General features: G+C 48.9%; 9 protein-coding genes and 4 non-coding genes across 14 annotated transcripts; 6 read left to right on the top strand and 7 right to left on the bottom strand.

Moving 5' to 3' along the window:
- Nucleotides 1-260: 260 nt before the first annotated feature.
- LOC108158241 lies at nucleotides 261-1,040 on the top strand. The gene has a single exon (XM_017290474.2). It carries the CDS (start codon nucleotides 344-346, stop codon nucleotides 881-883), a length of 540 nt encoding a protein of 179 aa, XP_017145963.1. The 5' UTR covers nucleotides 261-343; the 3' UTR covers nucleotides 884-1,040.
- A 279-nt stretch (nucleotides 1,041-1,319) lies between these two features.
- Nucleotides 1,320-1,865, top strand: LOC108158248. Its single transcript, XM_017290484.2, has one exon. It carries the CDS (start codon nucleotides 1,392-1,394, stop codon nucleotides 1,770-1,772), a length of 381 nt encoding a protein of 126 aa, XP_017145973.1. The 5' UTR covers nucleotides 1,320-1,391; the 3' UTR covers nucleotides 1,773-1,865.
- A 386-nt stretch (nucleotides 1,866-2,251) lies between these two features.
- Nucleotides 2,252-3,700, top strand: LOC108160742 (glutenin, high molecular weight subunit DX5). 2 transcript variants are annotated; one of them, XM_017294935.2, is made up of 3 exons: nucleotides 2,252-2,450; nucleotides 2,504-3,033; nucleotides 3,097-3,700. In XM_017294935.2, exons 1-3 carry the CDS (start codon nucleotides 2,305-2,307, stop codon nucleotides 3,573-3,575), a joined length of 1,155 nt encoding a protein of 384 aa, XP_017150424.1. In that variant the 5' UTR covers nucleotides 2,252-2,304; the 3' UTR covers nucleotides 3,576-3,700. The 2 variants fall into 2 exon arrangements, with proteins under 2 accessions (XP_017150424.1, XP_017150423.1); XM_017294934.2 differs by having other exon boundaries at nucleotides 2,504-3,700.
- A 1,657-nt stretch (nucleotides 3,701-5,357) lies between these two features.
- Nucleotides 5,358-6,268, bottom strand: LOC117188078. The gene has a single exon (XM_033391386.1). It carries the CDS (start codon nucleotides 6,242-6,244, stop codon nucleotides 6,047-6,049), a length of 198 nt encoding a protein of 65 aa, XP_033247277.1. The 5' UTR covers nucleotides 6,245-6,268; the 3' UTR covers nucleotides 5,358-6,046.
- A 2,580-nt stretch (nucleotides 6,269-8,848) lies between these two features.
- LOC117188533 lies at nucleotides 8,849-9,069 on the bottom strand. Its single transcript, XR_004472627.1, has one exon. It is a non-coding gene; the product is annotated as a small nucleolar RNA U3 (small nucleolar RNA).
- Nucleotides 9,070-9,343: 274 nt separating this feature from the next.
- Nucleotides 9,344-9,425, bottom strand: Trnal-aag. Its single transcript has one exon. It is a non-coding gene; the product is annotated as a tRNA-Leu (tRNA).
- Nucleotides 9,426-10,773: 1,348 nt separating this feature from the next.
- Nucleotides 10,774-10,855, top strand: Trnal-aag. The gene has a single exon. It is a non-coding gene; the product is annotated as a tRNA-Leu (tRNA).
- Nucleotides 10,856-11,124: 269 nt separating this feature from the next.
- LOC117188544 lies at nucleotides 11,125-11,345 on the top strand. Its single transcript, XR_004472638.1, has one exon. It is a non-coding gene; the product is annotated as a small nucleolar RNA U3 (small nucleolar RNA).
- Nucleotides 11,346-13,575: 2,230 nt separating this feature from the next.
- On the top strand, nucleotides 13,576-15,146 carry LOC117188402. The gene is made up of 2 exons (XM_033392236.1): nucleotides 13,576-14,596; nucleotides 14,658-15,146. Exons 1-2 carry the CDS (start codon nucleotides 14,474-14,476, stop codon nucleotides 14,961-14,963), a joined length of 429 nt encoding a protein of 142 aa, XP_033248127.1. The 5' UTR covers nucleotides 13,576-14,473; the 3' UTR covers nucleotides 14,964-15,146.
- A 1,069-nt stretch (nucleotides 15,147-16,215) lies between these two features.
- LOC117188485 (palmitoyltransferase ZDHHC20) lies at nucleotides 16,216-18,021 on the bottom strand. The gene has a single exon (XM_033392420.1). The coding sequence runs from the start codon at nucleotides 17,961-17,963 to the stop codon at nucleotides 16,938-16,940; it is 1,026 nt and encodes a 341-aa protein (XP_033248311.1). The 5' UTR covers nucleotides 17,964-18,021; the 3' UTR covers nucleotides 16,216-16,937.
- Nucleotides 18,022-18,039: 18 nt separating this feature from the next.
- LOC108158445 (leucine-rich repeat extensin-like protein 3) lies at nucleotides 18,040-18,770 on the bottom strand. Its single transcript, XM_017290727.2, has 2 exons — nucleotides 18,692-18,770; nucleotides 18,040-18,619 (listed from the first exon to the last, which is right to left on the bottom strand). Exons 1-2 carry the CDS (start codon nucleotides 18,692-18,694, stop codon nucleotides 18,194-18,196), a joined length of 429 nt encoding a protein of 142 aa, XP_017146216.1. The 5' UTR covers nucleotides 18,695-18,770; the 3' UTR covers nucleotides 18,040-18,193.
- Nucleotides 18,771-19,881: 1,111 nt separating this feature from the next.
- On the bottom strand, nucleotides 19,882-20,529 carry LOC108158431 (skin secretory protein xP2). Its single transcript, XM_017290714.2, has 2 exons — nucleotides 20,504-20,529; nucleotides 19,882-20,428 (listed from the first exon to the last, which is right to left on the bottom strand). Exons 1-2 carry the CDS (start codon nucleotides 20,504-20,506, stop codon nucleotides 19,922-19,924), a joined length of 510 nt encoding a protein of 169 aa, XP_017146203.1. The 5' UTR covers nucleotides 20,507-20,529; the 3' UTR covers nucleotides 19,882-19,921.
- A 4,482-nt stretch (nucleotides 20,530-25,011) lies between these two features.
- Nucleotides 25,012-26,106, bottom strand: LOC108158437 (skin secretory protein xP2). Its single transcript, XM_017290720.2, has 2 exons — nucleotides 26,080-26,106; nucleotides 25,012-25,993 (listed from the first exon to the last, which is right to left on the bottom strand). The coding sequence occupies exons 1-2, from the start codon at nucleotides 26,080-26,082 to the stop codon at nucleotides 25,130-25,132; spliced, it is 867 nt and encodes a 288-aa protein (XP_017146209.2). The 5' UTR covers nucleotides 26,083-26,106; the 3' UTR covers nucleotides 25,012-25,129.
- Nucleotides 26,107-26,350: the final 244 nt, after the last annotated feature.

Here is a 26,350-nt window from a genome sequence, read left to right as displayed (position 1 = left end):
TTTGAGTGCAGCTCCGAGCTTGCGGTTAATCGACCGATTCGAGACTGCTCTCCCTGTCGCGCTCATTATTATACATTTCAATTATGCAAGAGTTTTATTTACTTAGTTTCCATGTTCACCTTATCGCCAAACACACTCTTGCCAGCAGCTGTGCTTGCCAGAAGTAGAACTTACAAGCAAACAAAGCTCTCTGGGACTGCGAGTGGGACTGGGGACTGGGGACTGGGACTGAGTCTGGCTTCTCCCTGGGATGGAGACTTGGGGGAGACTCAGTCTCGAGTGCGAAACTGGCTAGCGTGAACGTGTTTGCTGGGATTTGGCAAGCGAGGCAAACTTTTTAACGATGGCAATTATACGGAAGAGGTTTCCCATGCCGCTGTTGTTGTTTGTCTTGTTGTGGCTGGCGCTGGATCCGAGTGAGGCGGCCCGAGTGCCCAGCGATCGCGTGGTGTTTCCCACTGAACGCGGATCAGATGCAACGACGACCAGCCCCAAGCCTTGGGATCTAGGGCCAGTGATGAATCTGAAAGAAATTCGAAATGCAACTAAATCGAATCAAGTGCAACCCGGAAATGAATTGAATAGCCGGGCAGGGCTACCGGTAGTGGAGCCAGTCCGTAGCGATATTAAAAGTGCAATGATTCCTGTTTCCAAGAATGCTACAGCAGAAACCCCTCCAGTATCTGAGAATGCAACTCTTTCCAGGAGTGAGGATAAGATGATAGCGTTCGAGACCGATAAAAAAATCGACGGAAATCGAACCGTACTGACAATGGCACCCAGGGGCAGTGTCTTTATTGGACCAAGGATTACCCTCGAAAGCGTACGCATCTGTCCGGAGGGATTCACCCTGAGCAACGACCACTGCCGCAAGAGTGCCTAAAATCGAGTATTTGTGTGGAATATGAACAGAAAGTTGCTTCTAAATAAAGATATTATGAAATCTAATGCCAAATTCTAAGGTAAAAAAATTATTATATCATTAGAAACACCCCCGATAAGCTAAATATGGGAATAATAAATTATTTAAATACTTTCCACTCACAATGCTTTTAGTTAATTGTTTTCGCTGGTAAAAACATGTTCGTGACCCACTGTATTTGCTGGAAGCTTTGTTGCTTTGTTTACCTTTTTCTCTGAGAGTAAAGCTTCCCTTCTCTCACTGTTGATCTTCATCTCTCTCGCTCTCTCGCCCTCGCTCTCGCAACCAACTCCGATTTCATTGTGTTTTGAGTTTACTCTACCATTCTTATCGCGATAATATATCTATAGCTGTTTCCGTGGGAAGATGATCATCATGGAACAGATTCCACACTCCGTTCAGTCTCGAAAGCTCCGTTGAAGCGACCAAACGCTATCCGCTCTCCGCTATCCTCTATACAGAATACAAAATGATGAAAACTGCAAACAGATCTCCCCTGCGGCTCTGGTATCTGCTGCCTCTGGCGGTGTTGTTGGCCTGCAGCTTGTGTGGCACAGAGGCCAGAACGCGTCCCTGCATCAATGATTCGATTGTGTTTCCGCGTGACAACGACGATTCCGGAGCCGCAAAGGTGCCTGCTTGGATAGTGACAACAGCCAAACCTGCCACAGCCTCCACACCGACACCCAACGATTCCACAGAGCAGACCACGGATCGGTCCGAAGATTCCATCAATGGCACTGCCACGACCATTACCCCCATCATAGTCAATCGGATTCTGGTGGAGACTCTGCCGCGGTGTAAATCGGGCTTTGAGCTGCGGGCGAATCGCTGTCGAAAGTCGGCCTAAAGCCGGTCACAACATAGTATCTAGGGTGTCGTCTTCCATTGTGTAGTCCCTAAGACCGATGTTAGTCAATAAAGTGATATATGAATAGCATTATTTCGCAGCTTTGTCTGACTTTTGAGCGATGAGTTTTCGCTGATTTGGCAACTGTTTTTTTAGGCGATTCCAAAAACTACCTGGAAAATCCCACTGGATGCCGGTCACGTTAGCTTTAATGGGGAGAAACTATGCGAGGGAAACCTTAGATTGTGTGAAGGTAATTACATTGTTTGAAATGCCACATCCCCCTGGCATGACTCAAACCAGCTCTGAGGCCCGACTCTCTCTCTCTCTCTCTCTCGTTCTATCTCAATCGATTAATTCCCTATCTGATGTCATGAACTCGGGGTTGGCAGCCTTCTGCCGCTTATCAGTCGTGCGAGCGGCGATCTATACAAAAATATTTATTCCAGCTTCACTAATCTTCGAGTCTCGGAAAGAGATCAGTCTCACTAGAGTGTTCCGCAGAGAAGGAGGGTACGGGTTTGTTTCGAGAATGTTTTCCAAACTCTTATCGCTGGGCCTGTGTCTGGGTCTGGGGCTCATCGCGCTATGTGCGCAGTTGGCCACCGCCCGTCCCCAGAATCCCTACTACGTGGAGAGCTCGCGCAGCGGCGAGGGCGGCTACGGACAGTCCTCAAGGTAGGTTTCCACTGCCACTCTGATCCAAGTCTAAATTCTGACGTGTTTTCCAGGCATCAGCATCATAGTCATAGGCGAAGCCATGGATCTGGCCCGGGATTCTCTGGCGGACATGGCCCTCCACAGCAGCCAGGTTTTGGTGGGAGGTTCCCACAACCTTCGGCCCACTACGATCCCTATAACCAACAGCCTGGCAGTCCCTTCCGCGGACAGCAGCCTGGGGGCTTCCGTCCCCACCCCGGACAGGGAGGCCGACATCCTGGTGGAGATTTCCACAGAGGACAAAATGGATTTCAACAGCCAGGAGGATACCAGCCAGGACAAGGTCAAGGAGGTTTCCAACGGCCAGGTGAAGGAGGTTTCCAGCAGCCAGGACAAGGTCAGGGAGGATTCCAGCAGCCAGGCCAAGGTCAGGAAGGATTCCAGCAGCCAGGACAAGGTCAAGGAGGATTCCAGCAGCCAGGCCAAGGTCAGGGAGGATTCCAGCAGCCAGGTCAAGGTCAAGGAGGATTCCAGCAGCCAGGACAAGGCCAGGGAGGTTTGCAGGAGCCAGGTCAAGGTCGAGGAGGATTCCAGCGGCCAGGTGAAGGAGGATTCCGTCAGCCGGTGGCAAAACAACCAGACAGTCCTGGAAATTCTCTTTCAGATCAAGATGAGGGCTTTCAGAAGCCGCAGCCAGGCAGTGGAGGGAATCCTATCCAGCCTCGTCCAGGACAGAGCCAGCAGCCGGGTTTCCAGCAGCCAGGAGGCGCTTCAAATCCCATCCAGCCTCGTCCAGGCACTGACGGCGAGGATTTCTCCCAGTTTCACTTCCAGACACCCAACACGGTACAGCCCCGACCAGGTCAAGGCCAAGAGCAGCCCGGGCAAGGGGGCAGCACCATCCAGCCGAGACCAGGAGGTGGCTCTTCCCCGACAGATGATGGCGATGCTTTGAAGGATATTTTCAACACCCACGACTTCCTGTCGCCCAGCCTGAATCAAGGCGGAGGCCACAGGGATCCCAAGTCGGAGACCGAGGAAGCCGTACCGTCATCCGTTAACCAGCGCAATCTCTTCAATACGGATCCCATTTGCACGGACGGAACCGTTCTCATGGCGGGACGTTGTCGCAAAGCGGCCTAGGGCTACGACAACATGGGAGCTATCATGACTGGTCGTTTCGTATGTCAACATCTATTTTCATAAATGCATCATCGTTGTCTTTTATATCAATAAAATTGGCTTAATTCTGAGTAATCGAAATTGAAGATAGACAAAATGAGAGTACACGCGATATGTCATACCCACGATAAGATCGCTATCTAATCAGAGAGAAAAACATCGAAATTTGAAGCGCTTCTGGAAATTGGCGCTTAGCCAACCACACACCAAGTGCGTCATAAGATTAGCAATGTAATCGATTACCAATACCTGGAACTCAATGGAAGCGATACAAGAAGAAAGCAATATCAATACCGTCGACAATTTAACGGGGAACACATTCGAGTGAAGGCACGTTGGCGACCAGTGTCATAATTCCCCCCGAAGATTGCACACAAGTCTTCGCTTTCCGCTGTCCGCTGTTCGCTATCTGCTGTCCGCTAAGTGATGTACTCCAGATAAGAGGTGCACCCTCAGGTCGTCTATTTAACAGAAACTACGCCTCATATGAGCAGCTAGCATTCACCGGATTCGGCCAAAGATGAAGCTGGTCAGTGGGAAATTCCTGCTGATTTCGGTGGTATTCCTGTGGCTTCTCTGCACAGTCAGCGCTGCCGCGGCCAGATGCCCGAAAGGTTATTACATCTTTGTACGGCGGTGCAGGAAGCCAGCCTGAACGGTGGGCAGCTCCCACTCACACTCAATAATTTGTGGATTAAAACTTGAATATAGTATATTTTTAAAACCCAGGAAAAAAAAACAAAGTTTAAGGCACATTATTTTTGGCTAAATAAACATCGGACCCGTATGCAGTTTGTTGCATTCCGTCAAACCTCGAGGCGACATCGCTGATTAGGACCTGTGGCCACATAGCCGGGCTTGCAGTTGGGCGGCAGGTCGAACAGGCTCACCCCACTAATGCCCGAAAAGTTTCCCGGAGTTTGCTCGCTGATAGGTGAGGGCGTAATCTGCACGCTGCTGGGTGTGGTCGTTGTTTGTCCGCGGGTCGATTTCTGCGTAAGACGTCCGAGGATGGTTTTGCGTGTAGTATGCTCGTGGATGTTCTTGGCCGTGGTATGCTCGTGGAGGTGCTTAGCCGTGGTATGCTGGTGGATGTGCCTGGCCGTGGTATGCTGGTGGATGTGCCTGGCCGTGGTATGCTGGTGGATTTGCCTGGCCGTGGTATGCTCGTGGACGGCCTTGTGTGTGGTATGCTCTTGCCTCGGCATGGTATGGCACCACTGCCAGCTCAGCATCAGCAGCCCAAAGATCAGCAGTAATCTTGATAGCATTTTTAAATGACAGCGAGCTATGGAACGAGAGTATTACCTTCCTCGGTGTTGAGATCTGCGGTACTAAACCGAGTTTAAAAAAACAGCACCTAATCAGCTTCTAAGTCTGTGAAGCTTTCCTCAAGATGAGCATGAATAAGCTTTACACGAGATCAATCTAGATCGAAAAACACCTTTTCTTGTTCTCTATTCTCTTCGCTTTATACCCTAGCAGACGGCACTTTGATTTTCCACAGATGTTTGTGGGCTCAGAAAAGACAGCATTTTCGACCTAAACAAAAGGGTTTATCACCAGCTTCCCTGAGTTTTAAAGGTGAAATGTTGATGTAGGTTTAAGATCTGATCGCAATTTTCATTGCATTATAGGAATTTTATATAGAAATGATAGAGCGGCAATAGTCTATCTTTATCACATTATTGTTAGTTTTTACGACACAGCTAAATTCAGTTCAATAGCGACTCGAAGTTGTAATATTTATGTGCACTCGTTTATTTATGAATATTTATTTATAAAACAGAGCTTAGAACACGTCTCCATCTCGCGTACATTCCACAGAGGTGGGAGACTCATACGATTCGTTAAAAGTATTGTCCAGTCCTTAGGCCTGGTGGCGACACCTTTGATGTGGCCCAGTGGCCACCTCGCCGGGCTTGCAGTTGGGCGGCAGGTCAAAGATGCTCTGCAAGACAAACCCTGAGAAGTTCTGGACGTTTTGGGCTGGTTGCTCGGTTGTAGCCGAGCGGCTGTGGCTGGGCATGGTTTGCGCCCACTGCCAGCTCATCAGCAGAAATCCAAAGATCAGAAGTAGTTTCGAAAGCATTTCGAAGTGTCAGAACCCTTTTTGTAAGAAGAATGATTACTGGTCTCGAACTCCAGAGCTGCAGAACTAAACCGAGTTTAGAAAACACACAGAGTTGGCTTTGAAGCCAAAGCTTTGTTTTGCTTTTGTATTCGAAAGCTTTAAGCAAGCATTTCATAGAGATCGAGAGCGGAAAAGCTTCTTGCACTTTGTTGATCTCTCCCTCTCTCTCTCTCTATGTTCCTTCCACACAAATTCATTTCTGTTCCATTTTTCGGTTAATTGTACTTCTTGTTTACTGTTATAGTCACATATCAATTCACATTTATCAAAACTTGCTGGCCATTACGTCACAGGCGGGTCACTTCTGTTCGATGGCCGCCCGCAAGCGTTCATGATGGGCATTGGCTGTGGCCGCCGCATTGCTGGACTCTGCTCCAGGATTCACCGCATTCCATCCCAACCAGCAGACGGTGTGCAGCACCAGGACGGCAATCCCAATGCGAACAAGCGGCTTGTATTTTAAGGTCTTGGGGGGGCCCTTCTTGGCGTTCTCCATGCTGCCAAAATAAAAACTGATCTGGAGCCAGCTGATGGCACATGAGGGAGAGCGGAAAAGCTTGCCAAAGCTTTCTCTCTCTCTCTCTCTCTGTGTCAGGGCTGGGCGAACGCTGAACCAGTGGAACTTGCTTTGAAATCGTTCAGTTCTTGGGATTTCTTTTTGGGTCCCTTTATGCAAATTTCTCTCGACTTTAACCAAGTCATAGCTAGAACAAAAAAAAGTATCTCGATTCGTTCCTGTCCTCACCTCAGACGCATGTCGGCAGCCACAAAACTTTTGCCAGAAAAACAAAAAATCACCTAACACAAAAGCAAGTGGGAGAAAATGGTTGAAGAGCGCAAAGAAAGTCAGTCGAAAGTCGAATACCCTTGCCGACCAGACCAATGGCGTTTTTATGGCATGGTAGGTTACTTATTATAGCTCCGTGCGGAAGCATTTCAAACTTGAGGTACAAAATGATAATACTCTACACTCCAAGGGTAAAACAACTTCGCCAGCAAATGGCACACAATACGCTCATATTACAAGCAGAAGGAGACGATCCAAAGGAGCAGGAGCATGTCGGAGGGTGAGTGGGTCTGGATATGTGTGGCAGGGTGTGAATGCCCCTGGCCAGGTGAAAGATTGAAGCTGCAAGCGTCAGGAATTAGCATGTTATGTTTAACGCATTTTTGCACCTTCGGCATCCCGGGGCTCCTTTCCATGACTTCCGAATGGGTCTGGGGCGTGGGGCAGCCCCCAGCAACACATGTGCAAACAAGACGTTGCCTTTAACCCGTTGTGGCTTATCCTTGCGGACCACAGAGCAGCAGCAGCAGCAGCAGCAGCAACAAACAGGAACAGAAACAGGAATAAGAGCAAGAGTCGAGAATTTTCCACACATTTAATCGCATTTTGTTGTGCTCTCCATGAGACTGTATGTGTGTGGTGTGGAGGGGTGTTGTGGTGGGGTGGGGTGGAAATTGTTGAAAAGCTCACATGAATTTTAAACTGCGGTTACTCCCAGCCGCAAAAGGAGTTTGGGGCTAGGCAGAGGAGGCTTAGCATGCGGGTCTTTGAGCCGCTTACGTGTGAGTGCCATTGAATAATGCAGCCCTGCAGTCAGCTACCGATGCCAACGAGCGAACTGGCAACAAATTAAATTGAATTTCAGCTGCGACATTTAAAAATTTCATGAGCACTTCCCAGCCCATTTCGGGGTGGTGGCCCTCCCTCTGCCGTTTCCTCCATTTGAGGACCCATTCCCGGGGAAAACCTCTTGCAGGGCTCATTAAATAGATGCCCGGTACGTGCTTCCATTTTGGGGCACATTTCATTAAGTGCACGTAAACGGCAGGCTGTCAACTAGCTGTGGGCGTGTTCTGCGCCCCCATCCCCTCTCCATCTCCACCTCCACCTCTCTCTGTTGCTCACACAGACACATGGGTAATTCTCAACGTAAACACTTTGGGAGAACATGTCGCAAAGACATCAATTACAGCATCAGCCGCACTGGCATCAGCATCAGCATCATCATCATCATCGATTGGCCCACATGATGATGATGATGTCAGTTTTTGGCCCCTAGGTGAAACTGCTGTCTCCTGCTGTGCTTGCTCTTCTCGGCCCCACCCTTCCCCGTGCTCCAGCGACCTCACTTAACCGCATTTCAAATGTATTTTTATGTAAGCACTCAAAAAATACGAGAATTGTAGGAGGACTGAGAGGAAATACAGTGCGTGGCAAAGGTATATGTTGCGAAAGAGAAAACCCCCAGTCGATCTAAAGTTTCGTTTCGTTCTGTGGCTCCTATGAAACGCACTGTACCATGGCTGTTACTCTAGTATTTGCTTTGCATTGCTGAAATAAATTTCCACTACGTGTTGTGTTGTGTTTTGTCGTGTTTGACTACAGATAGTCGGTAGCATGAGGAAGCGCCACCGAGTCAGCCCACGTGGGACAGGTGGACAAAACTAGGCACCACTTAATTGCTCTTGCGTGAAGCATTCAAGTTTCTCAAATATTTATGCTGGTGGAACCCACTTTCCCAACTACGAACATGCTAAATGTTTCTTAACGGGCATTACTCTCCTCTTTCAAAGCATTTCCAAGTAGTCATCATCTACTAATTGAGATGGTTCCAACTCTGAATTAAGCCAAAAATCACGCCCTCGCTCAAGGGTCATTCATATGCAGCGTTAAGTAATTAGTGGAAGCACTCCATTTCCTCCGCCCATTAGCAAACATTTTATTACTACATTTTCAGTATTTTTTCGTCGTCTTGAGCACGAAGCGGCCTCGAGAGAGCTGCTGCAAAAAACCAAAATCTCCTTCTCACTAAAATGTTTTATAATGCAGATAGATAGATGGTGTAAAATATGGACCACCCATTAACGCTCTGACGACGACGACGACGGTGGCTGTCAACGTGCAACGAAAACACTTCAACTGGCAACAAACAGCGCAGAAGAGCGCTTTGCCGCTCGAGGGCTCAAGGGTTGTTTTAATTGCTTTACAAAGTAGAACAACAATAACACCGGGAACCGATGTAGCAATTCCACTACTATTTCTCCCTTGGCTGCTTATTATAAGTTTTTCAAATGTATTGTTTAAAAATGGTACACCACTCAGAATTCGTTCTATCCGTTTTACCGAGCGATCATCGAAGCTCTGCGCCCCGAACGACACGGACACCGAAGTGCCGCACCAGATAGGGCGCTGGGCAAAACCTCACGCTGCCGAATAGGACGATTTAACTCATCAACGCGGGTGTGTTTGGCTTTCAATTTGTGCGAAAGTAAGTGAAGACTGACTACAGAAATGATCCTGTGAAGTATAGTCTTAACTTTTACAGCCACGACCTGTGGATCTTCACCCGTCGCGAGCTAGAACCAGTTGGGAATTACAACAGCGCAATCAACGAAAAAGCAACCAACACGTGGGGATTATTGCGCGTATATGCGGAATATGGTGTTGCTATGGGGTGGGATCACTTTTTTCCGACTTGTGCTTGTGTGTTTCTAAGATTCTTCCTTCTTCAATGCCGATCGCCGATCGGATCGCTACGTAGCTGTTGAAACAGATAGAAAATCTGGAAATACAAAAAATCATTTCACTTGGCAGCGGTGGGATTCGAACCCACGCCTCCGAGGAGACTGGTGCCTTAAACCAGCGCCTTAGACCGCTCGGCCACGCTACCATATTCTGCTGCGTTGTCAAATGCGTGGTAAGAGCTTGCGGCGCTGGTTCGTTGAGTAGATGTGAGTTCTTGCCTAGAAACAGATACTTTTGTATCTCTGTTGTGCAACTATTTTTACGAGCGCCGCGAGGCAGCAGCAGCGGCAGTGGCAACACCTTGATTTTATTTTTCCACCCACACCGTGACGCATATAAATGCGCTCATTTGGGAAAAAAGAAAATGTCAATCAATCGAAATCAATTTCTGGCGTAAGCCTTCTGCTCTTGCCTTCTCTGGCTGCTGCATTAAAATGTTTATTATATTTTGCAAAAATGTCAGCATTTTTGCTTAGACAGCGGCGTCAGCTTAGAAATGCGTTTAAAATTCAAATGAAAATGCGAATTTATGCGTGACAGGCGGTTGGACCCCCATTTCCTCCACACATGCAACCGCAGCAACAATTTGCCGACGGACGCCCTGCTGCTGCAAGCCATAAACTGAAGCCGGTGGCAGGGAACCGGAGCCGGAGCTGGCACAGGCACTGGCGCAGGAGCAAGAGTTGGGTATCTAGAAAAAGGAGAAGACTCCGACGGTACAAAACATCCGCAATGAAATTAGAAAATTGCAATAAAAATCTTTGCACGGTACGACAGGGAAAACAAAAACAAAGTCTGCGGTTGGCCAAAGGGTGCTCCAAGGACTGGGAAACCAGTCGGCAACAACAGAGCAGCATTTGCGGTTTCATTAAAATGCCACCGAAAGGGAGCAAAAAGTCAGACGCCGCGTCAGCATAGAAAATATTTGCCACACGTGAATTTATACAAATTTAAGGCGCTCGCTCGGCTCGCTCGGCCTGAAAATACGAGTAATTGTAAAATTGTTCAATCTCCATGCCAGACCGTAGCAGGTAAAAAGCAAAAAATCACGTACAGCCCAGGCGGGCCCTGACAACACCAGGTGCAAACGCTAATGGAGTTAATTGTGGGCATTATCAGGAATGCTGGGAATGGGGCTATGTCTGGCATGGCCATGTCCGAATCAAATTAAACTTCAAACAATTGACAAATTGAAATACCAAGGACTGCTGTTGAACAATAGACACATTCCAAGTGGCTTGGGTCCTAGGTAAAATGTCCACTCAATATGCCAGCCAGCAATGAGGGAAAATCTAAATGAATGTCTCGACAAATAGTTCTGTCGACACCACAAAACTGCAAAATACCTTTGAAAAACTATGCAAGGGATGTATTTAAGCATATGGAACATTGAGATATAAAGTCTCACGCCAAGGTTTTAATTAAACCCAACAGTCAGAACCGAACAAAACTCTGTTTTCTCTTAACAGCCATTTGGCGGCTATTTAGGAAATGGTAGCGTGGCCGAGCGGTCTAAGGCGCTGGTTTAAGGCACCAGTCTCCTCGGAGGCGTGGGTTCGAATCCCACCGCTGCCAAGTGAATTGATTTTTTGTATTTCCAGATTTTCTATCTGTTTCAACAGCTACGTAGCGATCCGATCGGCGATCATCGGCATTGAAGAAGAATCTTAGAACAACACACAAGTCGGAAAACAGTGATCCCACCCCATAGCAACACCATATTCCGCATATACGCGCAATAATCCCCACGTGTCGGTTGCTTTTTCGTTGATTGCGCTGTTGTAATTCCCAACTGGTTCTAGCTCGCGGCGGGTGAAGATCCACAGGTCGTGGCTGTAAAAGTTAAGACTATACTTCACAGGATCATTTCTGTAGTCAGTCTTCACTTACTTTCGCACAAATTGAAAGCCAAACACACCCGCGTTGATGAGTTAAATCGTCCTATTCGGCAGCGTGAGGTTTTGCCCAGCGCCCTATCTGGTGCGGCACCTCGGTGTCCGTGTCGTTCGGGGCGCAGAGCTTCGATGATCGCTCGGTAAAACGGATAGAACGAATTCTGAGTGGTGTACCATTTTTAACAATACATTTGACAAATTAAATCTTACTCATAGTTTCCACCCCCGAACTCTTTAGATTCTGAGTTGAGGGTTGGAATATGCTCCAAAAGTGCATTAAAAGTTTGATGGAGAAAAATGCGCTTTTCTTTGTGCGAACTTTTTCTTTTGGGAACTCAAAGCGCGACACAACATCGCGCGTTATTGGCAATATTTTAAAAGCTTGCCAAGAACCACCCTGTATCTCCCTCGGAGTACCTTTGCCCGATCCCCATGCCCATGCTTTTGAAAAATTGGCAAGTCGTTGCAACTTTTTCCCGAGCGGTATAAGAAAAAATAAAATCTCTTGGCACATAAGTTTTGTGCACTGCACGTTAAGTACTTTTTCATAACCATCCTCTCCTCCCCAGAGTCGTGGCTGTTGTGTCTGGGAGGTACGGTACTGAGGGATGGGATGTACTCCTGTGCCTCCGGGGCATAATATGCATATGCAACAACACAAGGGAGGGGCAGCAAATAATAGAGAATGGCAATAAAAAGTACGATACATATTGGACGGAAAGCAGCCAAAGGGAAACTTTAAATAGTTCCTGCCACTTTTCCGAGAGTTTTGCTCTGGGGAAGGGACAACTGCGCCAAATTACTTTTAGTGCTGGTTTTTTTTTCGCAGAGTTTTTGGCTATTTTTTATTCTGTTTTGTGCAAAAGTTTGTGGCCCTAAATTAAGCGATTACAAATGGGATTTTTTTGATAATAGAAATTATAAATTGATATCAAGAAAAGTTACGAAAAAGTCAGGACATTGTTAAATAGACGGAAAACTGAGGAAAAAAAGAGGAAATACTTTTAATTTATGTTGATCCACGCGGGATTTGAACCGTGGACCTTAAGATTCGGGGTCTGGATGCCTGGACACAAGAGAAAAATCCCCAAAAGTATGGAATGATTTTGTAAAGACTCTTAGGATGACTTTATGGAGCGATTTTTTTTAAACACTCGGTGAATTATCTAATTCTGATAAAGTTTTTGAGGGAAAAGAACTTCTCATGGGCTGAACCTTTGCCCCGACACTCGTCGGTCGGTGCTCTGAGCCAAGCTGATTTGCTTGCTCCGCACGTAGCGTCATTTTTGACATTTAATTATGGTCGGTGCTGTTGCTGCCTGCCACTGTGCCCCACTCTGTCAGAGAGCGAGAGTAAGCTGCATGCTCGATTCTCGCAAAAGGTGATTCCATATTTCGTTTCTTGCGACTCCAGCGGCGCGTGCTACGTGTGCATCTTGTACCTGTCTATTGTAGTTCCATATGCAAGCCACATGACCTGGCCCCTGGCCCCTGGCCTGTGGACCTCGTACCTCTTTGGACTCTTTGGACCTCTTTGGATGGACGTGCGTTGTCAGGACTGCCGCTTCATTTTTTCTCCATAAAAATTGGAGTTTCCTTTTCCTCCTTTTTCGGTAGTTCGGGAGGGGTATTCCGTTGGACAACTTTGTGGGGCAGGGCAATTTATGGAAGAAAAAAAAAAACACAGCAAAACGAGAAGAATGTGGCACGTGACGTGAAATAGCAAAGGATTTGCGAACGCCTGGAGTTGGGGACTGCACTGGACAATGGCGTCTAAATTAATTATCAAGGATAACAGCGTGAAAGGTTCAGCGACGCTGCATTGTCTCCTGGTTCCTAATTCAATTACGACAGCCCTCAGGACCGGGCGCTGGGAATGGGGCAAATTAAAAAAGGCTTAGGCCAGAGTTAATACGGGCTTAAGCGCGGTAATTAAAATCCGGAGCTGCAATTGCAATCAGTCGGTGAATGTCTCAACAACAGCTGCCATTCGGGTGGATACTTTTACAGCCCAATCCGACGCAATGAAGGGGGCAGCACAGCTGCTACTCCTTCCAACAACAGTGCCCGCCAAAATCACGAACTGCAAATCTCTCGAGAATAATTTGAAACATAGAACAAGTCGGAAAGAAAAGCCTGAAGACGACGCCGCCGCCGAATCCCTTCCACATTAAAATATGATGAGCTCGTGAAGGCACCGGCCCAAATGAAAATGAAGTTAATAAAAATGCCGTAAAGGGAGAGTCCCCAGTGCTCAGTTCTCAGTTCTCAGTTCTCAGGTGTCTGCGCGCGAGGCAGTGCGGGCGCGGGGTGGGGGGCTGTCCAAAAAATAATCAACATAAAAAAGAAAATTATTTGCAATATTATCAAGAGCTGCAAAAGCGAAACGGGAGTGGAAGAAAGACAGTGGAAAACAGAGAAACGAAATGAAAATTGTGAAAATAAAAATAAGACAGGAATGAAATGAAACTATGGCTGGGGGAAAGCAGGCAGATCGAAATGGTAATAGCAGCTAAGGAAATGGAGGAAAGCGGAACAGTAGCCACAGGAAATACATTTTCTGAAAAGGGGGAAATAACAGGGGAAAACCCTGACAAGGATACTATGACAGAACCTGAAGAGATCTTAAAGAATCAACTCTTGAAAGATACGCATTCAAGTGAAATATACCCTAAAACTTCATTATTCGCCCCACTGTGCCCATTCCCCTTTCGACCGACCCTTTTTCCCCAGCGGAATAACTCCAGAACTCCAATTGGCGTTCCCGTTCGAGTTTTATAATAGCTGGGGTTAGGACTGGCAATAAACAAACGGCAGAAAACAGAGCCACAAAACCGAGATGCAAATTAAATTTGGTTTTAATCAAGCAGAGCCATGGCTCTCCCACGCGGGGGCCGACCCCAAGGCCGGGCTCAACAAGCAAATCAATTAAAGGGCTGCACCCCGCCACTCCACTCCAGTCGAGTCGAAACAAAAGCCAAATGTCAAAATACAAATTTTGTGAAGCCAAAAAACATGCTCAAACTCAAACTCCAAGTGGAAGCGCATGCGATGACCTCTAGAGACCATCGATGGGCCACTCGAAGACAATGGCACGGGCAATGCGTTAGTTAAACAAAAGCCAGACCGAAACGTGATCATATTTTTGAACCCACGGTCCACGATCCACAGTTTGTGCATCAGAAAAGCTGGGACAACCGGTTCGCACCGACCACATGTGAGTCTTGTCCGGCAACGGACGCATCCATCAATCTTTGACAGAGCGATCGCAGATCAAGTTCAAAGTCATCTTCGGCTAATGGATAATGGTGCTTCCGTTGCCGCTGGCGCAGAGATCGGCCATATAAAAGCCGCTGGAGATCATCGATGCCACAGCACACATCTTCCGTTGATCGTCGCACAAACACAGCCAGCAATCATGGTAGGTCGAGGATCACTCCATTCAGATAGATATATGTTCTTATTCTTTGGTTGGACCACAGAAATTCCTGATCATCGCCGTTGCCTTCCTGGCCTGCGCCTTTGCCGATGTCTCGGAGCTGTCCGGATACGACTACCAGCAGCCGGAGCTGCCCGCCCCCGCTCCAGTGGAGACCTACATCCCCCCCGCACCGCCAGCACCGGCGCCCGTTGAGAGCTACATTCCCCCCGCACCGCCAGCACCCGAGTACATCCCACCCGCACCCGTCCAGGCCGAGCAGTCCGTGATCGAGGAGATCGAGCAGCCCGCCCAGGACGGATACCGCTACAAGACCGTGCGCCGTCGCGTCTTCCGCCACCGCGCCTAAGTCGCCGGGGGATTCTGATTCAGAGACCCTTATTGTTGGTTCTTCCTAAGATTGTTCGTTGACTTGAGTGTCGGATTCGAATGCCATCCACAATCCGCACTTTGATAGTAAAATTCGTAATTGAAAAAATGTTTGTTGTCTTGCATTTACTTTGGTAACCATCAAAGTTTATAGAACAGGAAAATAAAGTAACAATAAGTGAAATTTATGAGTGTAATATGGCTAATGCTCGTAGTTTCCATAAAACAATCGAGATCCCGAGTTAAGTGACAGTTTGCGGATATTTGTGGAGCAGAGTCCCTCTCGGTATCAGGCAGTTTCTCTTTATCAACAGGTTCCCATCGGCCAAGTTCAATTTCCAATGTCAAAGTCGTCGTTTCCACAGCCATCCAACCCTCTTCAACCCACTCTCCAATCCAATCCACTCACTCACACACACACACGGAGAGAGAATCCTAAACAAACCGCCCAAGGCCAAACACATGTCCTGGCCACACAGGCATTCCGACGGTCCCCATCCTTGATGGCAGTAAAAAGGTCAAACCAACGACTAGACCAATTTGACTTGGCCAAAAATTGCTGAAACATTCAATGAGCTTTCCAACTGGGGCCAAAGCAAACAAATCCTCGATTACAAAATCAAACAGCAGGCGGGGTGGGGGTGGGGGGCACGGAAAACAAAAGATGGCGAAATGGAAAAATGTTTGCCCATATTGCAAAATGGGAAAATATGCGAATTCAATAAACCGCACCCCGCTCTACCGCTCTACCGCTCTACTGGATGCCTTTACCCTTACAAGTCATTTGGCCAATTGATGTTGACTCTGCGCTGTAAAGCGAATTTCCGTTGTGCCTCGGAGTGGCGAGGACTCCTCGAGTCCTGGGTGGGGTTCACATATTTTGCACTCACTTTATGCTGATGACATGCAAGTGGCAAAAAGTATGTGTCCCACTCTGGAGCTGGAGCTGGAGCTGGAGCTGGACCTGGACCGGGCCAAAAGGCGAATAATGAGCTGCAAACAAGCTGTGGAAATCAGCCAGCGGGGCCCTGTTCTGCAGCATAGTCCTCTCTGCTTTCTGCTCTCTGCTCTCTCTATTTCTGTCGGGATAAAAGAAAAGGAACAACAAGAACAAAAAAATAGAAGATGTGAAAGAAAATGCCGCCCGACACCCAGACAGCATCTTCTTTGTCGTGGCATACGGGAAATTCCCCATGGAGTCTATCAACAGTTGATAAGGCAAAATGTGCGTGCAGGGGCTGGGATTGGGGATGGCATTCCTTCCTTTTTGGTATGTACATAAGTTTATTATTTTGAAGGTAATTGGATTTGTGTTGCAGCAGTCAAGAAGTCGCCAACGCCAACGCCAACGCCACTGCCACCAGCACTGACACCTCCCCCAGCACCCCATCGCGTGTCCACCACTCGCCGCATATTCTGTGGCGGAATAATAAGAAAATATATAAAGTTTTTTCTCTCCCCCACTCTACTCGACTCTGGGCAGTGGTTGTGGCTCCTTCGGCAGGACAATGAACTGGCAACGCGACAATCTCAACATATGCTCAATGCTTCTGGCTGTGCCTCCGGCCAGGGAGTCCTTCTTTCCATCCCGCGGAGCGGAGCCCGATATAGTGGACGCTGGCCATTGTTTGCACTCGTAATTGTTTTCCTAATGGATAAAGTCTATAAATTTCTGTGCCCGACGCGCAGCCAAATGCGAAATATGTCACGAATGTTAAGCGTTTTATAAACGACTGCGATCTCTGTGGCAAATGTGGAAATGTGTGGAAATTGTACTGCAAAGGAATGCGGAGCGTGTGGAGGAGGATTTATCGATGGTGGCCACTCAGCGGGACTGCACTGCACTGCTCTGCACTGCTCTGGGCTGGTGTGGTGTGGTGTGGTGGCAGATGCACTTGCTGCCAATGAATCGTAAATTAAGATATTGATGGAGCTTCCCCGGCTGATACTCGTATTAGAAATCAGAAGAACGGGCAGAACTAACGGAGCCTTCCCGTGTGGGAAAGGTGAGGCCGTCGCCGCGGCTGCTGTAGACGGGCAGTGGCCATAGGTACCATCTATCGCCGAACACCTCGCACAGGTTGGCGCAGCAGCCCAGGTTGAAGGCTTTCCTGGTGCGGCCACCAATGCAGAACATAGGAGCATGAGCCGACTCCATGGTGGTGCGGTTCAAGAGCAAAAGGTAGATGTGGAGGCCCAGCATAATCACAGTGACGCCGGTGAAAATCATGCCAAGGACGATTGGGATCATGGTCTGCAGCGAGTTCAGGTCCAAGTTGTCAAAGTCAAAATCCCAGGCATGGTGGAGCTCGAGCAGCAGGGTCACTAGGGCGTACAGGCAGTAGAGCGAGGCGTAGATCAGGAACAGCAGGAAGAACTTGTAGTTGTGGAAGTGCACACAGTTGTTCACCCAGGGACAGTGGTGGTCCATCTTGAGGATGCAGCGCTGACAGGTCCGGCAGTGGTGGGCCCGATCCGGCTTGATGATGCGGCAGTGGCCACAGTATCGCACGACACCGTTCTGATCGCACATCGTGATGGGCAATCTGAGAGCTACGTGGCTCAGAATGTGCCTCCTCTCCTCAAGGCCGTTGGCTCTGCTCAGACGCGTCCAGTCCGCGTCGGGTATGCTCCACTCAGCCGGAATTGGCATGACCTTCGCCCACATGCTGCTCCAGTAGCTCCAGAGGAACATCAGCAGCAGCAGGTGATACCAGAAGAGGAACACACCCAAGACGATAGCCGAGTGCTGCTTCATGTTCTGCACACACAAGTGCCACACATATACGTAGTACGAATAGACTATGAGGCAGACTATGAAGAACACCGGAATCCAGTTGAATATTGACTCCAAACAGCCGCAGCAGGTCCTCCTCTGGCGACGGTCATCTCCTCTGTCCTCTGTCAAACATTCTATAGCCAACTGGGCTACTACTGGCACTGTGTCAATCGGAATGGATTGGGAGCGATTGCTGATCATCCTATAGATGGGTAAGTCAATGTGTATTCCATAGCTGAACGTCGTGCTGTATCAGGCGTCGCCTACTTCTTTCAACGAATGGATATGGATTGATGCAAGAACTACCCCCACAAGAGTCCATTTTCGTCTCGCTTTTCATCGTTTATTTCTCAAAAAACATTAACAGATTCCACGGCAAAGGACCCTATGACATTATTTAACAATTGGGGGTTCTTGGGTTCTTTGGGGCCTTAGTTGCGGTGACGGAAGACGCGACGGCGCACGGTCTTGTAACGGTATCCGTCCTGGGCGGGCTGCTCGTACGCCTGGATGGGCTCCTCGGCCTGGATGGGGGCAGGGGGAATGTAGGCGGGTGCGGGGGCTGCGGGGGGAATGTAGGACTCAACGGGCGCCGGTGCTGGGGCTGCCGGGGGAGGAATGTAGGTGTTCTTGGGTGCTGGTGGCGGCGGTGGTGGTGGAGGTGGGATGTAGGCCTTGGCCGGGGCCGCCGGGGGTGGAATATAGGTGTTCTTGGGTGCCGGCGGCGGTGGTGGTGGCGGAGGAGGGACGTAGGACTTCACAGGAGCTGGCTGAGGATAATCGTAGCCAGAGGCACCAAGCTCCGAGACATCGGCGTAGGCGCAGGCCAGAAAGGCAACGGCAATGATCAGGAATTTCTAGAATAGGACACAAAAATGATGATGTATAGAGGATCCTGGCTGCGGTCCTGCGGTTTCTGGTGGACCTACCATCTTCGATTGGAACTTGGCTTGTTGCTGCTTGGATCACAGATTGTTGGTTTGTGCTGCCGAACAACATGCATGTCGCCAGTTTTTATAGCTCATTGTTTTGGCCGTTTCGGGTCAAGCGCGGCAAAATTAATTGCACGATGCCCTCACAATACCCGGGGGTCTTGGTCTTCGTCTTCGTTACCATTTCAGCCGCTCTCAGTGCCCTCAGATGCCATAGTCGGAAGATAACCAACAAATCACCAATGCCAAGGTGGTTTGACGGGTTTTCGGTTTTCGGTTTTCGGTTTTCGGTTTCGGTTTCATTTTCAGTCTCAGTTTTCGGTCTAAGACAATGCATTCCAAAATTGCTTTGACTTTGGGCCAACTCTATTCGTTTTCTTGTATCTAAAAAGACAACAAAAATCTTCTTTAATTAGATCAAACAAACCAATAGATGATTTCCATTTGAATGCTGAAAAATGGTTTTATTTCTATAAGTTTTGCGTTTCGTTTTGTTTTGTTTTCTATCTTTTCAAATTGATTAATGTTCGTGGGTCACACGCACTGTGAGCCGTATCTTTTTGTCTCTGCTTTGCTTTTGTGCTTTATTCTGGTCTCTGCTTCCCCGTCAAATTATAAGCCCGCTCGGTCAGAGCCTATGGCGTTGCGTGGTTTCGCGTCTGGGCCAAAATTAAATTCAATTTGCTCAGATTATATTATGCTGATCTTGGCAGCGTCTTGGGGCCTAATTAATTGCCTGGACCTGGCTCAGACTAGCTTCGGGGAACATCTGGCTTATAAATCAGCATATTTTGTCTGTTGAATATTGATTTTTCGATAGCCAGACACAAAATATTATTCCTGGCCATGATGTAGTCGGTGTCTCGTTGTGATGTAAGGTATTCCGATGTTTAAGAACTATTCGGTAACTATCTCATGTTTATTCATCTAATTAGATCACACAGTGAATGTTATCCATGACAAAACACAGTTTTATAGGACCCTCGAACTGATACCAAGTCTACACTATTCTACACTATCTTCAATACTTCAAAACCGTGATTTAGATTCATATTATTTTCCTAGGGATCCTCCATGCTTTCCCTTCATTCGAGTTCCATAATTCCAGTGTACTTTTGCAGCAGAAATCTTTGGGACTCCCCACAATACCCTGCCAATGCCATAGTCAAATCATTTACATCGTAATTTCTTTTCTTTTATTCAGTATTCATGTCATGGAGCCGCACTCTAGTAACGACGACGGATCACACGACGACGGACTGTCTTGTAGCGGTAGCCATCGTTGGCAATGGGCTCGATCTCCTCGAGAACGGGCTGGGGAGCCAGGACTGGGGCTGGAGCGGCAACGGGAGCGGGGGCAGCCCTGACGGGTGCAGGGGGGATGTACTGGTTGACGGGAGCGGGCACGGACACGGGAACTGGCGCCGGGGCGGGAGTCTCGATCTGGACGGGTGCTGGTGGTGCGGGGGGGATGTACTGGTTGACTGGTGCGGGGGCAACCTTCACGGGTGCCACTGGTGCGGGTGCTGGGGCTGGGGCAGGCACCTCAATCTGGATGGGGGCTGGTGCCGGTGCGGGGGGCAGGTAGGTGCTCACGGGCACCGGGGCGGGTGCAACCTTAACTGGGGCCGGGGCCGGAGCTGGGATGCTCACGGGGGCGTAGTTGTAGCCGGACAGATGGGAGACATCGGCATGGGCAACAGCCAGGACGGCGAGGACGACGGCGAGCAGTTTCTGCACGGAAAAATCACAAAAGTTACGGTCTATTCCCCTTGGCCTTGGACACCCTCCTCTCTCCTCTCTACTCACCATTTTGAGGTGTGTTACTTGGAACGGTGACGCTACTAGTATGCCTTGGACGGGCCGATGGGGCTCTATTTATATGGCGACTGGGCGCGGTGCAGAAGCGACAGCCAGACGTGAAGATAGTACGACCGAAGAAGTGCGGATGGTCTCATGGTCTCTTAATATGCCAGAAACCAGAATTTTACGAGCAAACACTACTATAAGCCCCAATAATGGTTGAAAGAGGTAACCCGGTACCCCGGTACCCTACCCGATCCGTGATGGGTTGCACTGAAGCTCCCAACGATATGACTATATTTTTCCACTGATTTCTATTGGAGATAGATGGAAGTACTTTATGGGATCGTTTTGTGCTTCTCACTTCTTCAACTCAATCCCTCTCTAAAGTACTTTGCACCTTATCTATATATATCTTTGATTATCCACATATCCAACTCGCTGCTCTTCCGCTATAGCGTCTAACAAAGTCTCTGAGACCCAACCGAAACCCAAGCGGGTCCAACGCTCTTTGTACTTGTTGGTTTTGTCATTGCTTTAATTTAAATATCATTTGCATAAAACATTTGTGCCTCAGTGTATCGAATTGAACTAACAAAAATTAAGCAAAAATAAACAAAAATCGAAAACAAACCGAAAAACTGGTCGACTTGAAGCCACTCGCCGCTTTTGGCACAACAGCCTACTGCCCACAGTCCACGGAATGGCATGTCCAAGCGGCTGTCATTAATCTGCTTGATTAGCCATGATAAGGTGGTCGAGACCACGGCCTATTGCTTAATTATATGGGCACCCAGTGGGGGGGACGAGCCACTCGTTCCGATCGGGTCAAAAGTTGAACATGACGCCAGCTAGACGGACGCCATGTGTCACGACGCGGAAAACAAATTTGCCAGACGAACACAGGGGACAGGGGACAGGGGACAGGGACACCAAGAGAGCCAGAGAGGGGTCGTGCTTCGAGTGGGTGGTAGCACAGGCTCCCTCCCAGGCACTGCACAGTGCATGTGAAGGACAACACTTGCGCTGTTCGCTCTTTTAATTACACAATTGGCTAATGGTGCAACTTTTTGGGGTGCTGCCTGGCTGGTGTTCAGCACAAAAATCAACTGGAGACACTTGGGCGTCGCTCGACGTTCGGTGATTTAATTTCTGTTGAATTTCTGTTTTTCGCAAAAGCAAAAACCATGAACAAAAATTCTTGGGATGGGGGGGGGGGGGGGGGGGGGGGGGGGGGGGGGGGGGGGGGGGGGGGGGGGGGAAATGTCAAAAAGCTATGCAAACAAGCACTTAACCTCTTTTATTTTGACAATTCCATTATTTTCGTAGCGCCAATAAACTGAAACTGCAAATGTATTTTTGAGCAAACAAACACACGCCCAAGCGGAGCCGCAAAGCCATTTTGGACATGCAACGCTGCGTATACGTAATTTAGTTGTTTGGCTGTTAATAGTTGACATGCATCCGAGCAGATCCGGGGGGCGAATAGAAATAACGGAAAATAACTGGAAAATGCCACTGCATGCCACAACAAGAATACATATATGTATATATATCCCCCCCTCCCCATGTTGGACAGTACTGACTGATGGAAATGGCTTAAAGCCAAGACTTCAATTTGTTTCAGTCTATTGTTCTCTATATTTTTCATTAAGGAACTAGTTTAGTTCTTCTTGAAACTCTAGGCAAACTCCTTTCACCAATTAGCAAGCATACGGCCGTATCTCTGATCAGCAAAGATTAGCTCAGGTTCAACGACCTCCAGCCAAGGCTGGGAGCTGACCCAGCTTAGGGCGCTGGAGATATTTGTTCAGGTTTGCGGCACACGCTTCGATCGGATCCATTTCGCACCGTCGCATTTGCATAACTATTTTGCATTATTTGTGCAAAAAGTGATTTAATAAATATTCAAAATGCATTCAACTACCCCCGAGCCACAGTCACAGTCACAACCGGAGGAGCATTGTACGATTGTACGATTGTTCGATTGTTTGGGTCGAGTGGTGTCGAGAGTCCCATGGCAGGGAGTGCTTTGACATGACCAACTTCAAGCTGTGGCTGACAAACGCTTAACAATCGATTTTCGACATTTTTCGACGCTCGATGGGCGGCGTGCACGTTCGCCCCAGCTCATAAATTCATTCGCAGCATCCGTATATATCCGAGTGTATATGCATTTCGCCAGATAAATCAACGGGCGACAAATTAATGCTGCAAATGAAGTGCAACTGCTGGCATCCAGCGACGACGAGGACGACGCGTCGGCCCGGACCCACCTGTCCAGGATAACGATTATATTCGCGCCTCTGGCTGCTCCTCCCTCTCCCTCTCGCTCTGCCGCTTGCTCTGGCGTTCGATGTCGCCCAATATGCAGTAACAGTAAAAATAAATGAAGCCAGTCAACGTTTGCATATTTCAGAGGCTGCCACTGCCACTGCCACTGCCACCCCTCTTTGGTTTTACGTTTTTCCCCCATTTCGCGTTTCGTGTTGGTTTTTTTGTTTTTGGTTTCCAACTGGCGATATAATTACGTTGATACTGTCAATTTTCCACCGATCCATGCCCCATATCCATGCGGACACTGCCTGTTTCGCAAAGTCGCTTTAAAGCCGAAAGCCGGCCGCCGAAGGGCCCTTGGTGGACCCATACGCTTTTACATCAGATTTATAGAGTAAGCCCGGCCAGAGGGTAAGATTTTGTTGGGTCTGTGGACGTGTATCTGCAACACGTCCAAAGAAATGGCAAAATATCAACCTCAATCGGCAGGGTATCGCCTAGTCTTAAGAGCAGCACAACAAACGGTCTCCATACGATGTATTTTTTGTTTTTTGCCACAGCAATTTCACTTTTTTTCCGCCTGGTCGTTTCCTTTTGCATACTTTTAGGCCGGCTGCCGGGGTGTCTGCCTCGTGATTATTTTGTAATCCAAGCGCCTAAAGCATCGATTACACATCCGACAGGTGGGCCGACGCCTTCGTTCGATTGGGGCTGGGGCGGACTCATAATGCGTGTTAATCAGGCGTCATTAACTGCTAATTAAGTGCGGTGGGAAATGCAACCAACTGTCAATTGTTCGGGCCCAGCCGAACCTGGTTCGGTGCTCTGGTTTGAGTGTGCAGAGTGTGCAATGAGGCTGATAATTGGCCAATGCAGACCATATTGCAGTTCCCACTAATCGCTGACTGGGATTAGACGAGACGAGTGACAGGATGTGAGTGGATTGCGAGAGCATTAGATGGCAAAATAGTTCCCATAATAACACCCTAATATCCAATTGAAAGATCTGCATTCTTTGACTACAGCATAGGGAAAAATTCATTAACCAAATCGAATAAATCTAATCCCAACCGATTGGCGTGCGGTCTGGGTCTGGGTCTGGGTCTGGCCTTGGGGCTGGATCGTCTGTAAATTGTAATTGCCTGTCAAATAATTTGCTTGCTGTAGGCATGTATATTTGCATTGCGGAATCATCCGTATCAAAGCAAAAATGTATTTTAATTCATTTAATTGAGCTGCCAATATTTGACCAAAATGCAATTAACAATATAAGCCAGGACCAGGACCAGGGCCAGGACCGGGGACAACCGATCCTTTGCGGTCATGGGTCCGAATAGGCTGTGGAAAAATTATTTCGTTTTAATTACGCAATTACTCGTAATTTTAGGAGCCTTGTTGTTTGCTTTTGTTGCACGCTTTTTAATTAGTATGCGCCGTGGCAAGTTTAATATGTGGCTTTGCGGCTGTCCGGGCATCCAGACAGGCAGGGGATGGGGATGGTCCCATTGGGGGCTGCCAGAGTCAGACATTTTCGTAATCAAATCGGAGAGTGGTGTGGTGTGGTGTCCGTAGTCCGTAGTCCGTTGTCGTTGCATTTCCTTGTTAATTTCCTCCACCGTCTATCGTCTATCGCCTGTCGATGTCCTTGTTCTTGTTCGTGGCTACGGTCCTTGTTAGCAGCCACAAGTGGTCACCGCTCTGATGAGGCCAATCCACTCGACTCCCATCTACGTATCCAGTTGCGTCGTCTTCGTCTTGGCCTCATCGATTGTGGGCGGCGGGTGGCTGGTGGCGGGTGGCTTCGTTGAAACTTTGAATCTAACGAGAAAAAATTTCCACATCATCAAAGCTCATTCCAGGCCATAAATTTCGTGATAAATGTGGAGTGGAGTGGAGAGGAGAGGAGTGGAGTGGAGTGGAGAGGAGTGGAGTGGACTGTAGTGGAGTGCATGGCATCGAGTAGCATGGCAGTAGGATGGACGATTCCTTGGGGAGGCTGCCACAACTTGCTTGCAACTCCCCATTATCCCCGCCCCTCTACTGCTATCTGTCTGATGGCAAGTTGATTTCCCGAGTCCTGCCATCTCGTTCGGTTTCATAAATTTGCGAATCAAACGGCCAGAGCCTGTCCAGGACTTTAAGAGTTTGCAGTTCGGTTCTGGCCACAGGAGAAACTTTTTTGTTTCTCATGTGATTTGCAATGATTGGAAAACAATTTGAAGATTCGTTTCTTTTTGTTTAACAAGTTGAAGGAGGAATTCTTTATTGCAACCCCCTGGGGGGTTCGTTAGGAAACAGTTCGATTCGATTCGATTCGATTCGGTTCGGCTTTGGCTTGGGACTGCCACCTAGCACTTAGAAGCGGTGACGGTAGACGCGACGGCGCACGGTCTTGTAGCGGTAGCCATCGGCAGACACGGGCTCGATCTCCTCGAGAACCTGCTGGCTAGTTGGCTGGTAGACGGGAGCGGGAGCTGGAGCGGATTGGTAGACGGGAGCGGGAGCTGGGATCGAGATTGGTGCGGGAGGAATGTAGGACTGCACTGGCGCGGGGGCTGGGATGCGGATGGGTGCGGGGGCCGGGGCTGGCTGGTAGACCGGAGCGGGAGCTGGCTGGTAAACTGGAGCGGGAGCTGGGATGCGGATGGGTGCTGGAGCCGGGGCTGGGATGCGGATGGGTGCTGGAGCTGGGGCTGGCTGGTAGACCGGAGCGGGTGCTGGCTGGTAGACCGGAGCGGGTGCTGGTGCTGCAGGAGGAATGTAGGTGTTCACTGGAGCGGGAGCCTGGATCTCAACGGGAGCCTGGATCTCAACTGGAGCCTGGATCTCAACGGGAGCCTGGATCTGAACTGGAGCTGGGATCGAGACTGGTGCAGGGGGAATGTAGCTCTGCACTGGGGCGGGAGCTGGGATGCGGATGGGTGCTGGGGCCGGGGCTGGCTGGTAGACCGGAGCGGGAGCTGGCTGGTAAACTGGAGCAGGAGCTGGAGCTGGCTGGTAAACTGGAGCAGGAGCTGGAGCTGGCTGGTAAACTGGAGCAGGAGCTGGAGCTGGCTGGTAAACTGGAGCAGGAGCTGGAGCTGGCTGGTAAACTGGAGCAGGTGCTGGCTGGTAAACCTGCACGGGAGCCACTGGCGCCGGGGGAGCGTAGTCGTAGCCCAGATGGGACACATCGCCATAGGCGCAGGCCACGACGGCAAAGAAAACAGTCAGGAATTTCTGCAGAAAGGAGCGGAGTGGAGGGGGGGGGGGGGGAGCGTTAGAGATAATCCTTAGGGTCCTTGACGATCGCGACGAATGCTTACCATGATGTCTACTACACAAGCTTTAGGTCGCTTCTGTCGGACTGGAGGGCGCTGCAAGCTATTTATACGATCGGCAGATCCGATCTCGGGGCATGGGTTCTTCGAGCCAAAACCTGAAGATCGCCGGCGCTGGGGCGCTGGGCAGGCCAAAAACATCTGAATATTCAATGTGGATGATGGCTGGAGATACGTTTCTTTCAGTTTCTTTCTGGTTTGTCTTTGGGGGCCGTCGAAACGAATAATGTAGTGATATTATGTTTGTGTTTAATTG

The sequence above is a fragment of the Drosophila miranda genome, chromosome 3 (genome assembly GCF_003369915.1).
Source record: "Drosophila miranda strain MSH22 chromosome 3, D.miranda_PacBio2.1, whole genome shotgun sequence".
Classification (NCBI taxonomy): Eukaryota; Metazoa; Arthropoda; class Insecta; order Diptera; family Drosophilidae; genus Drosophila; species Drosophila miranda.
This window is presented reverse-complemented; position numbering and strand designations above follow the sequence as displayed.

Bases quoted from the DNA above. Each gene is read 5' to 3' on its own strand.
- LOC108158241 (XM_017290474.2), top strand. From the start codon at position 344: ATGGCAATTATACGGAAGAGGTTTCCCATGCCGCTGTTGTTGTTTGTC.
- LOC108158248 (XM_017290484.2), top strand. From the start codon at position 1,392: ATGATGAAAACTGCAAACAGATCTCCCCTGCGGCTCTGGTATCTGCTG.
- LOC108160742 (XM_017294934.2), top strand. From the start codon at position 2,305: ATGTTTTCCAAACTCTTATCGCTGGGCCTGTGTCTGGGTCTGGGGCTC. The intron at 2,451-2,503 runs GTAGGTTTCCAC...CGTGTTTTCCAG, and splicing joins GGCTACGGACAGTCCTCAAG to GCATCAGCATCATAGTCATA.
- LOC117188078 (XM_033391386.1), bottom strand. From the start codon at position 6,244: ATGGAGAACGCCAAGAAGGGCCCCCCCAAGACCTTAAAATACAAGCCG.
- LOC117188402 (XM_033392236.1), top strand. From the start codon at position 14,474: ATGGATAATGGTGCTTCCGTTGCCGCTGGCGCAGAGATCGGCCATATA. The intron at 14,597-14,657 runs GTAGGTCGAGGA...GTTGGACCACAG, and splicing joins AAACACAGCCAGCAATCATG to AAATTCCTGATCATCGCCGT.
- LOC117188485 (XM_033392420.1), bottom strand. From the start codon at position 17,963: ATGATCAGCAATCGCTCCCAATCCATTCCGATTGACACAGTGCCAGTA.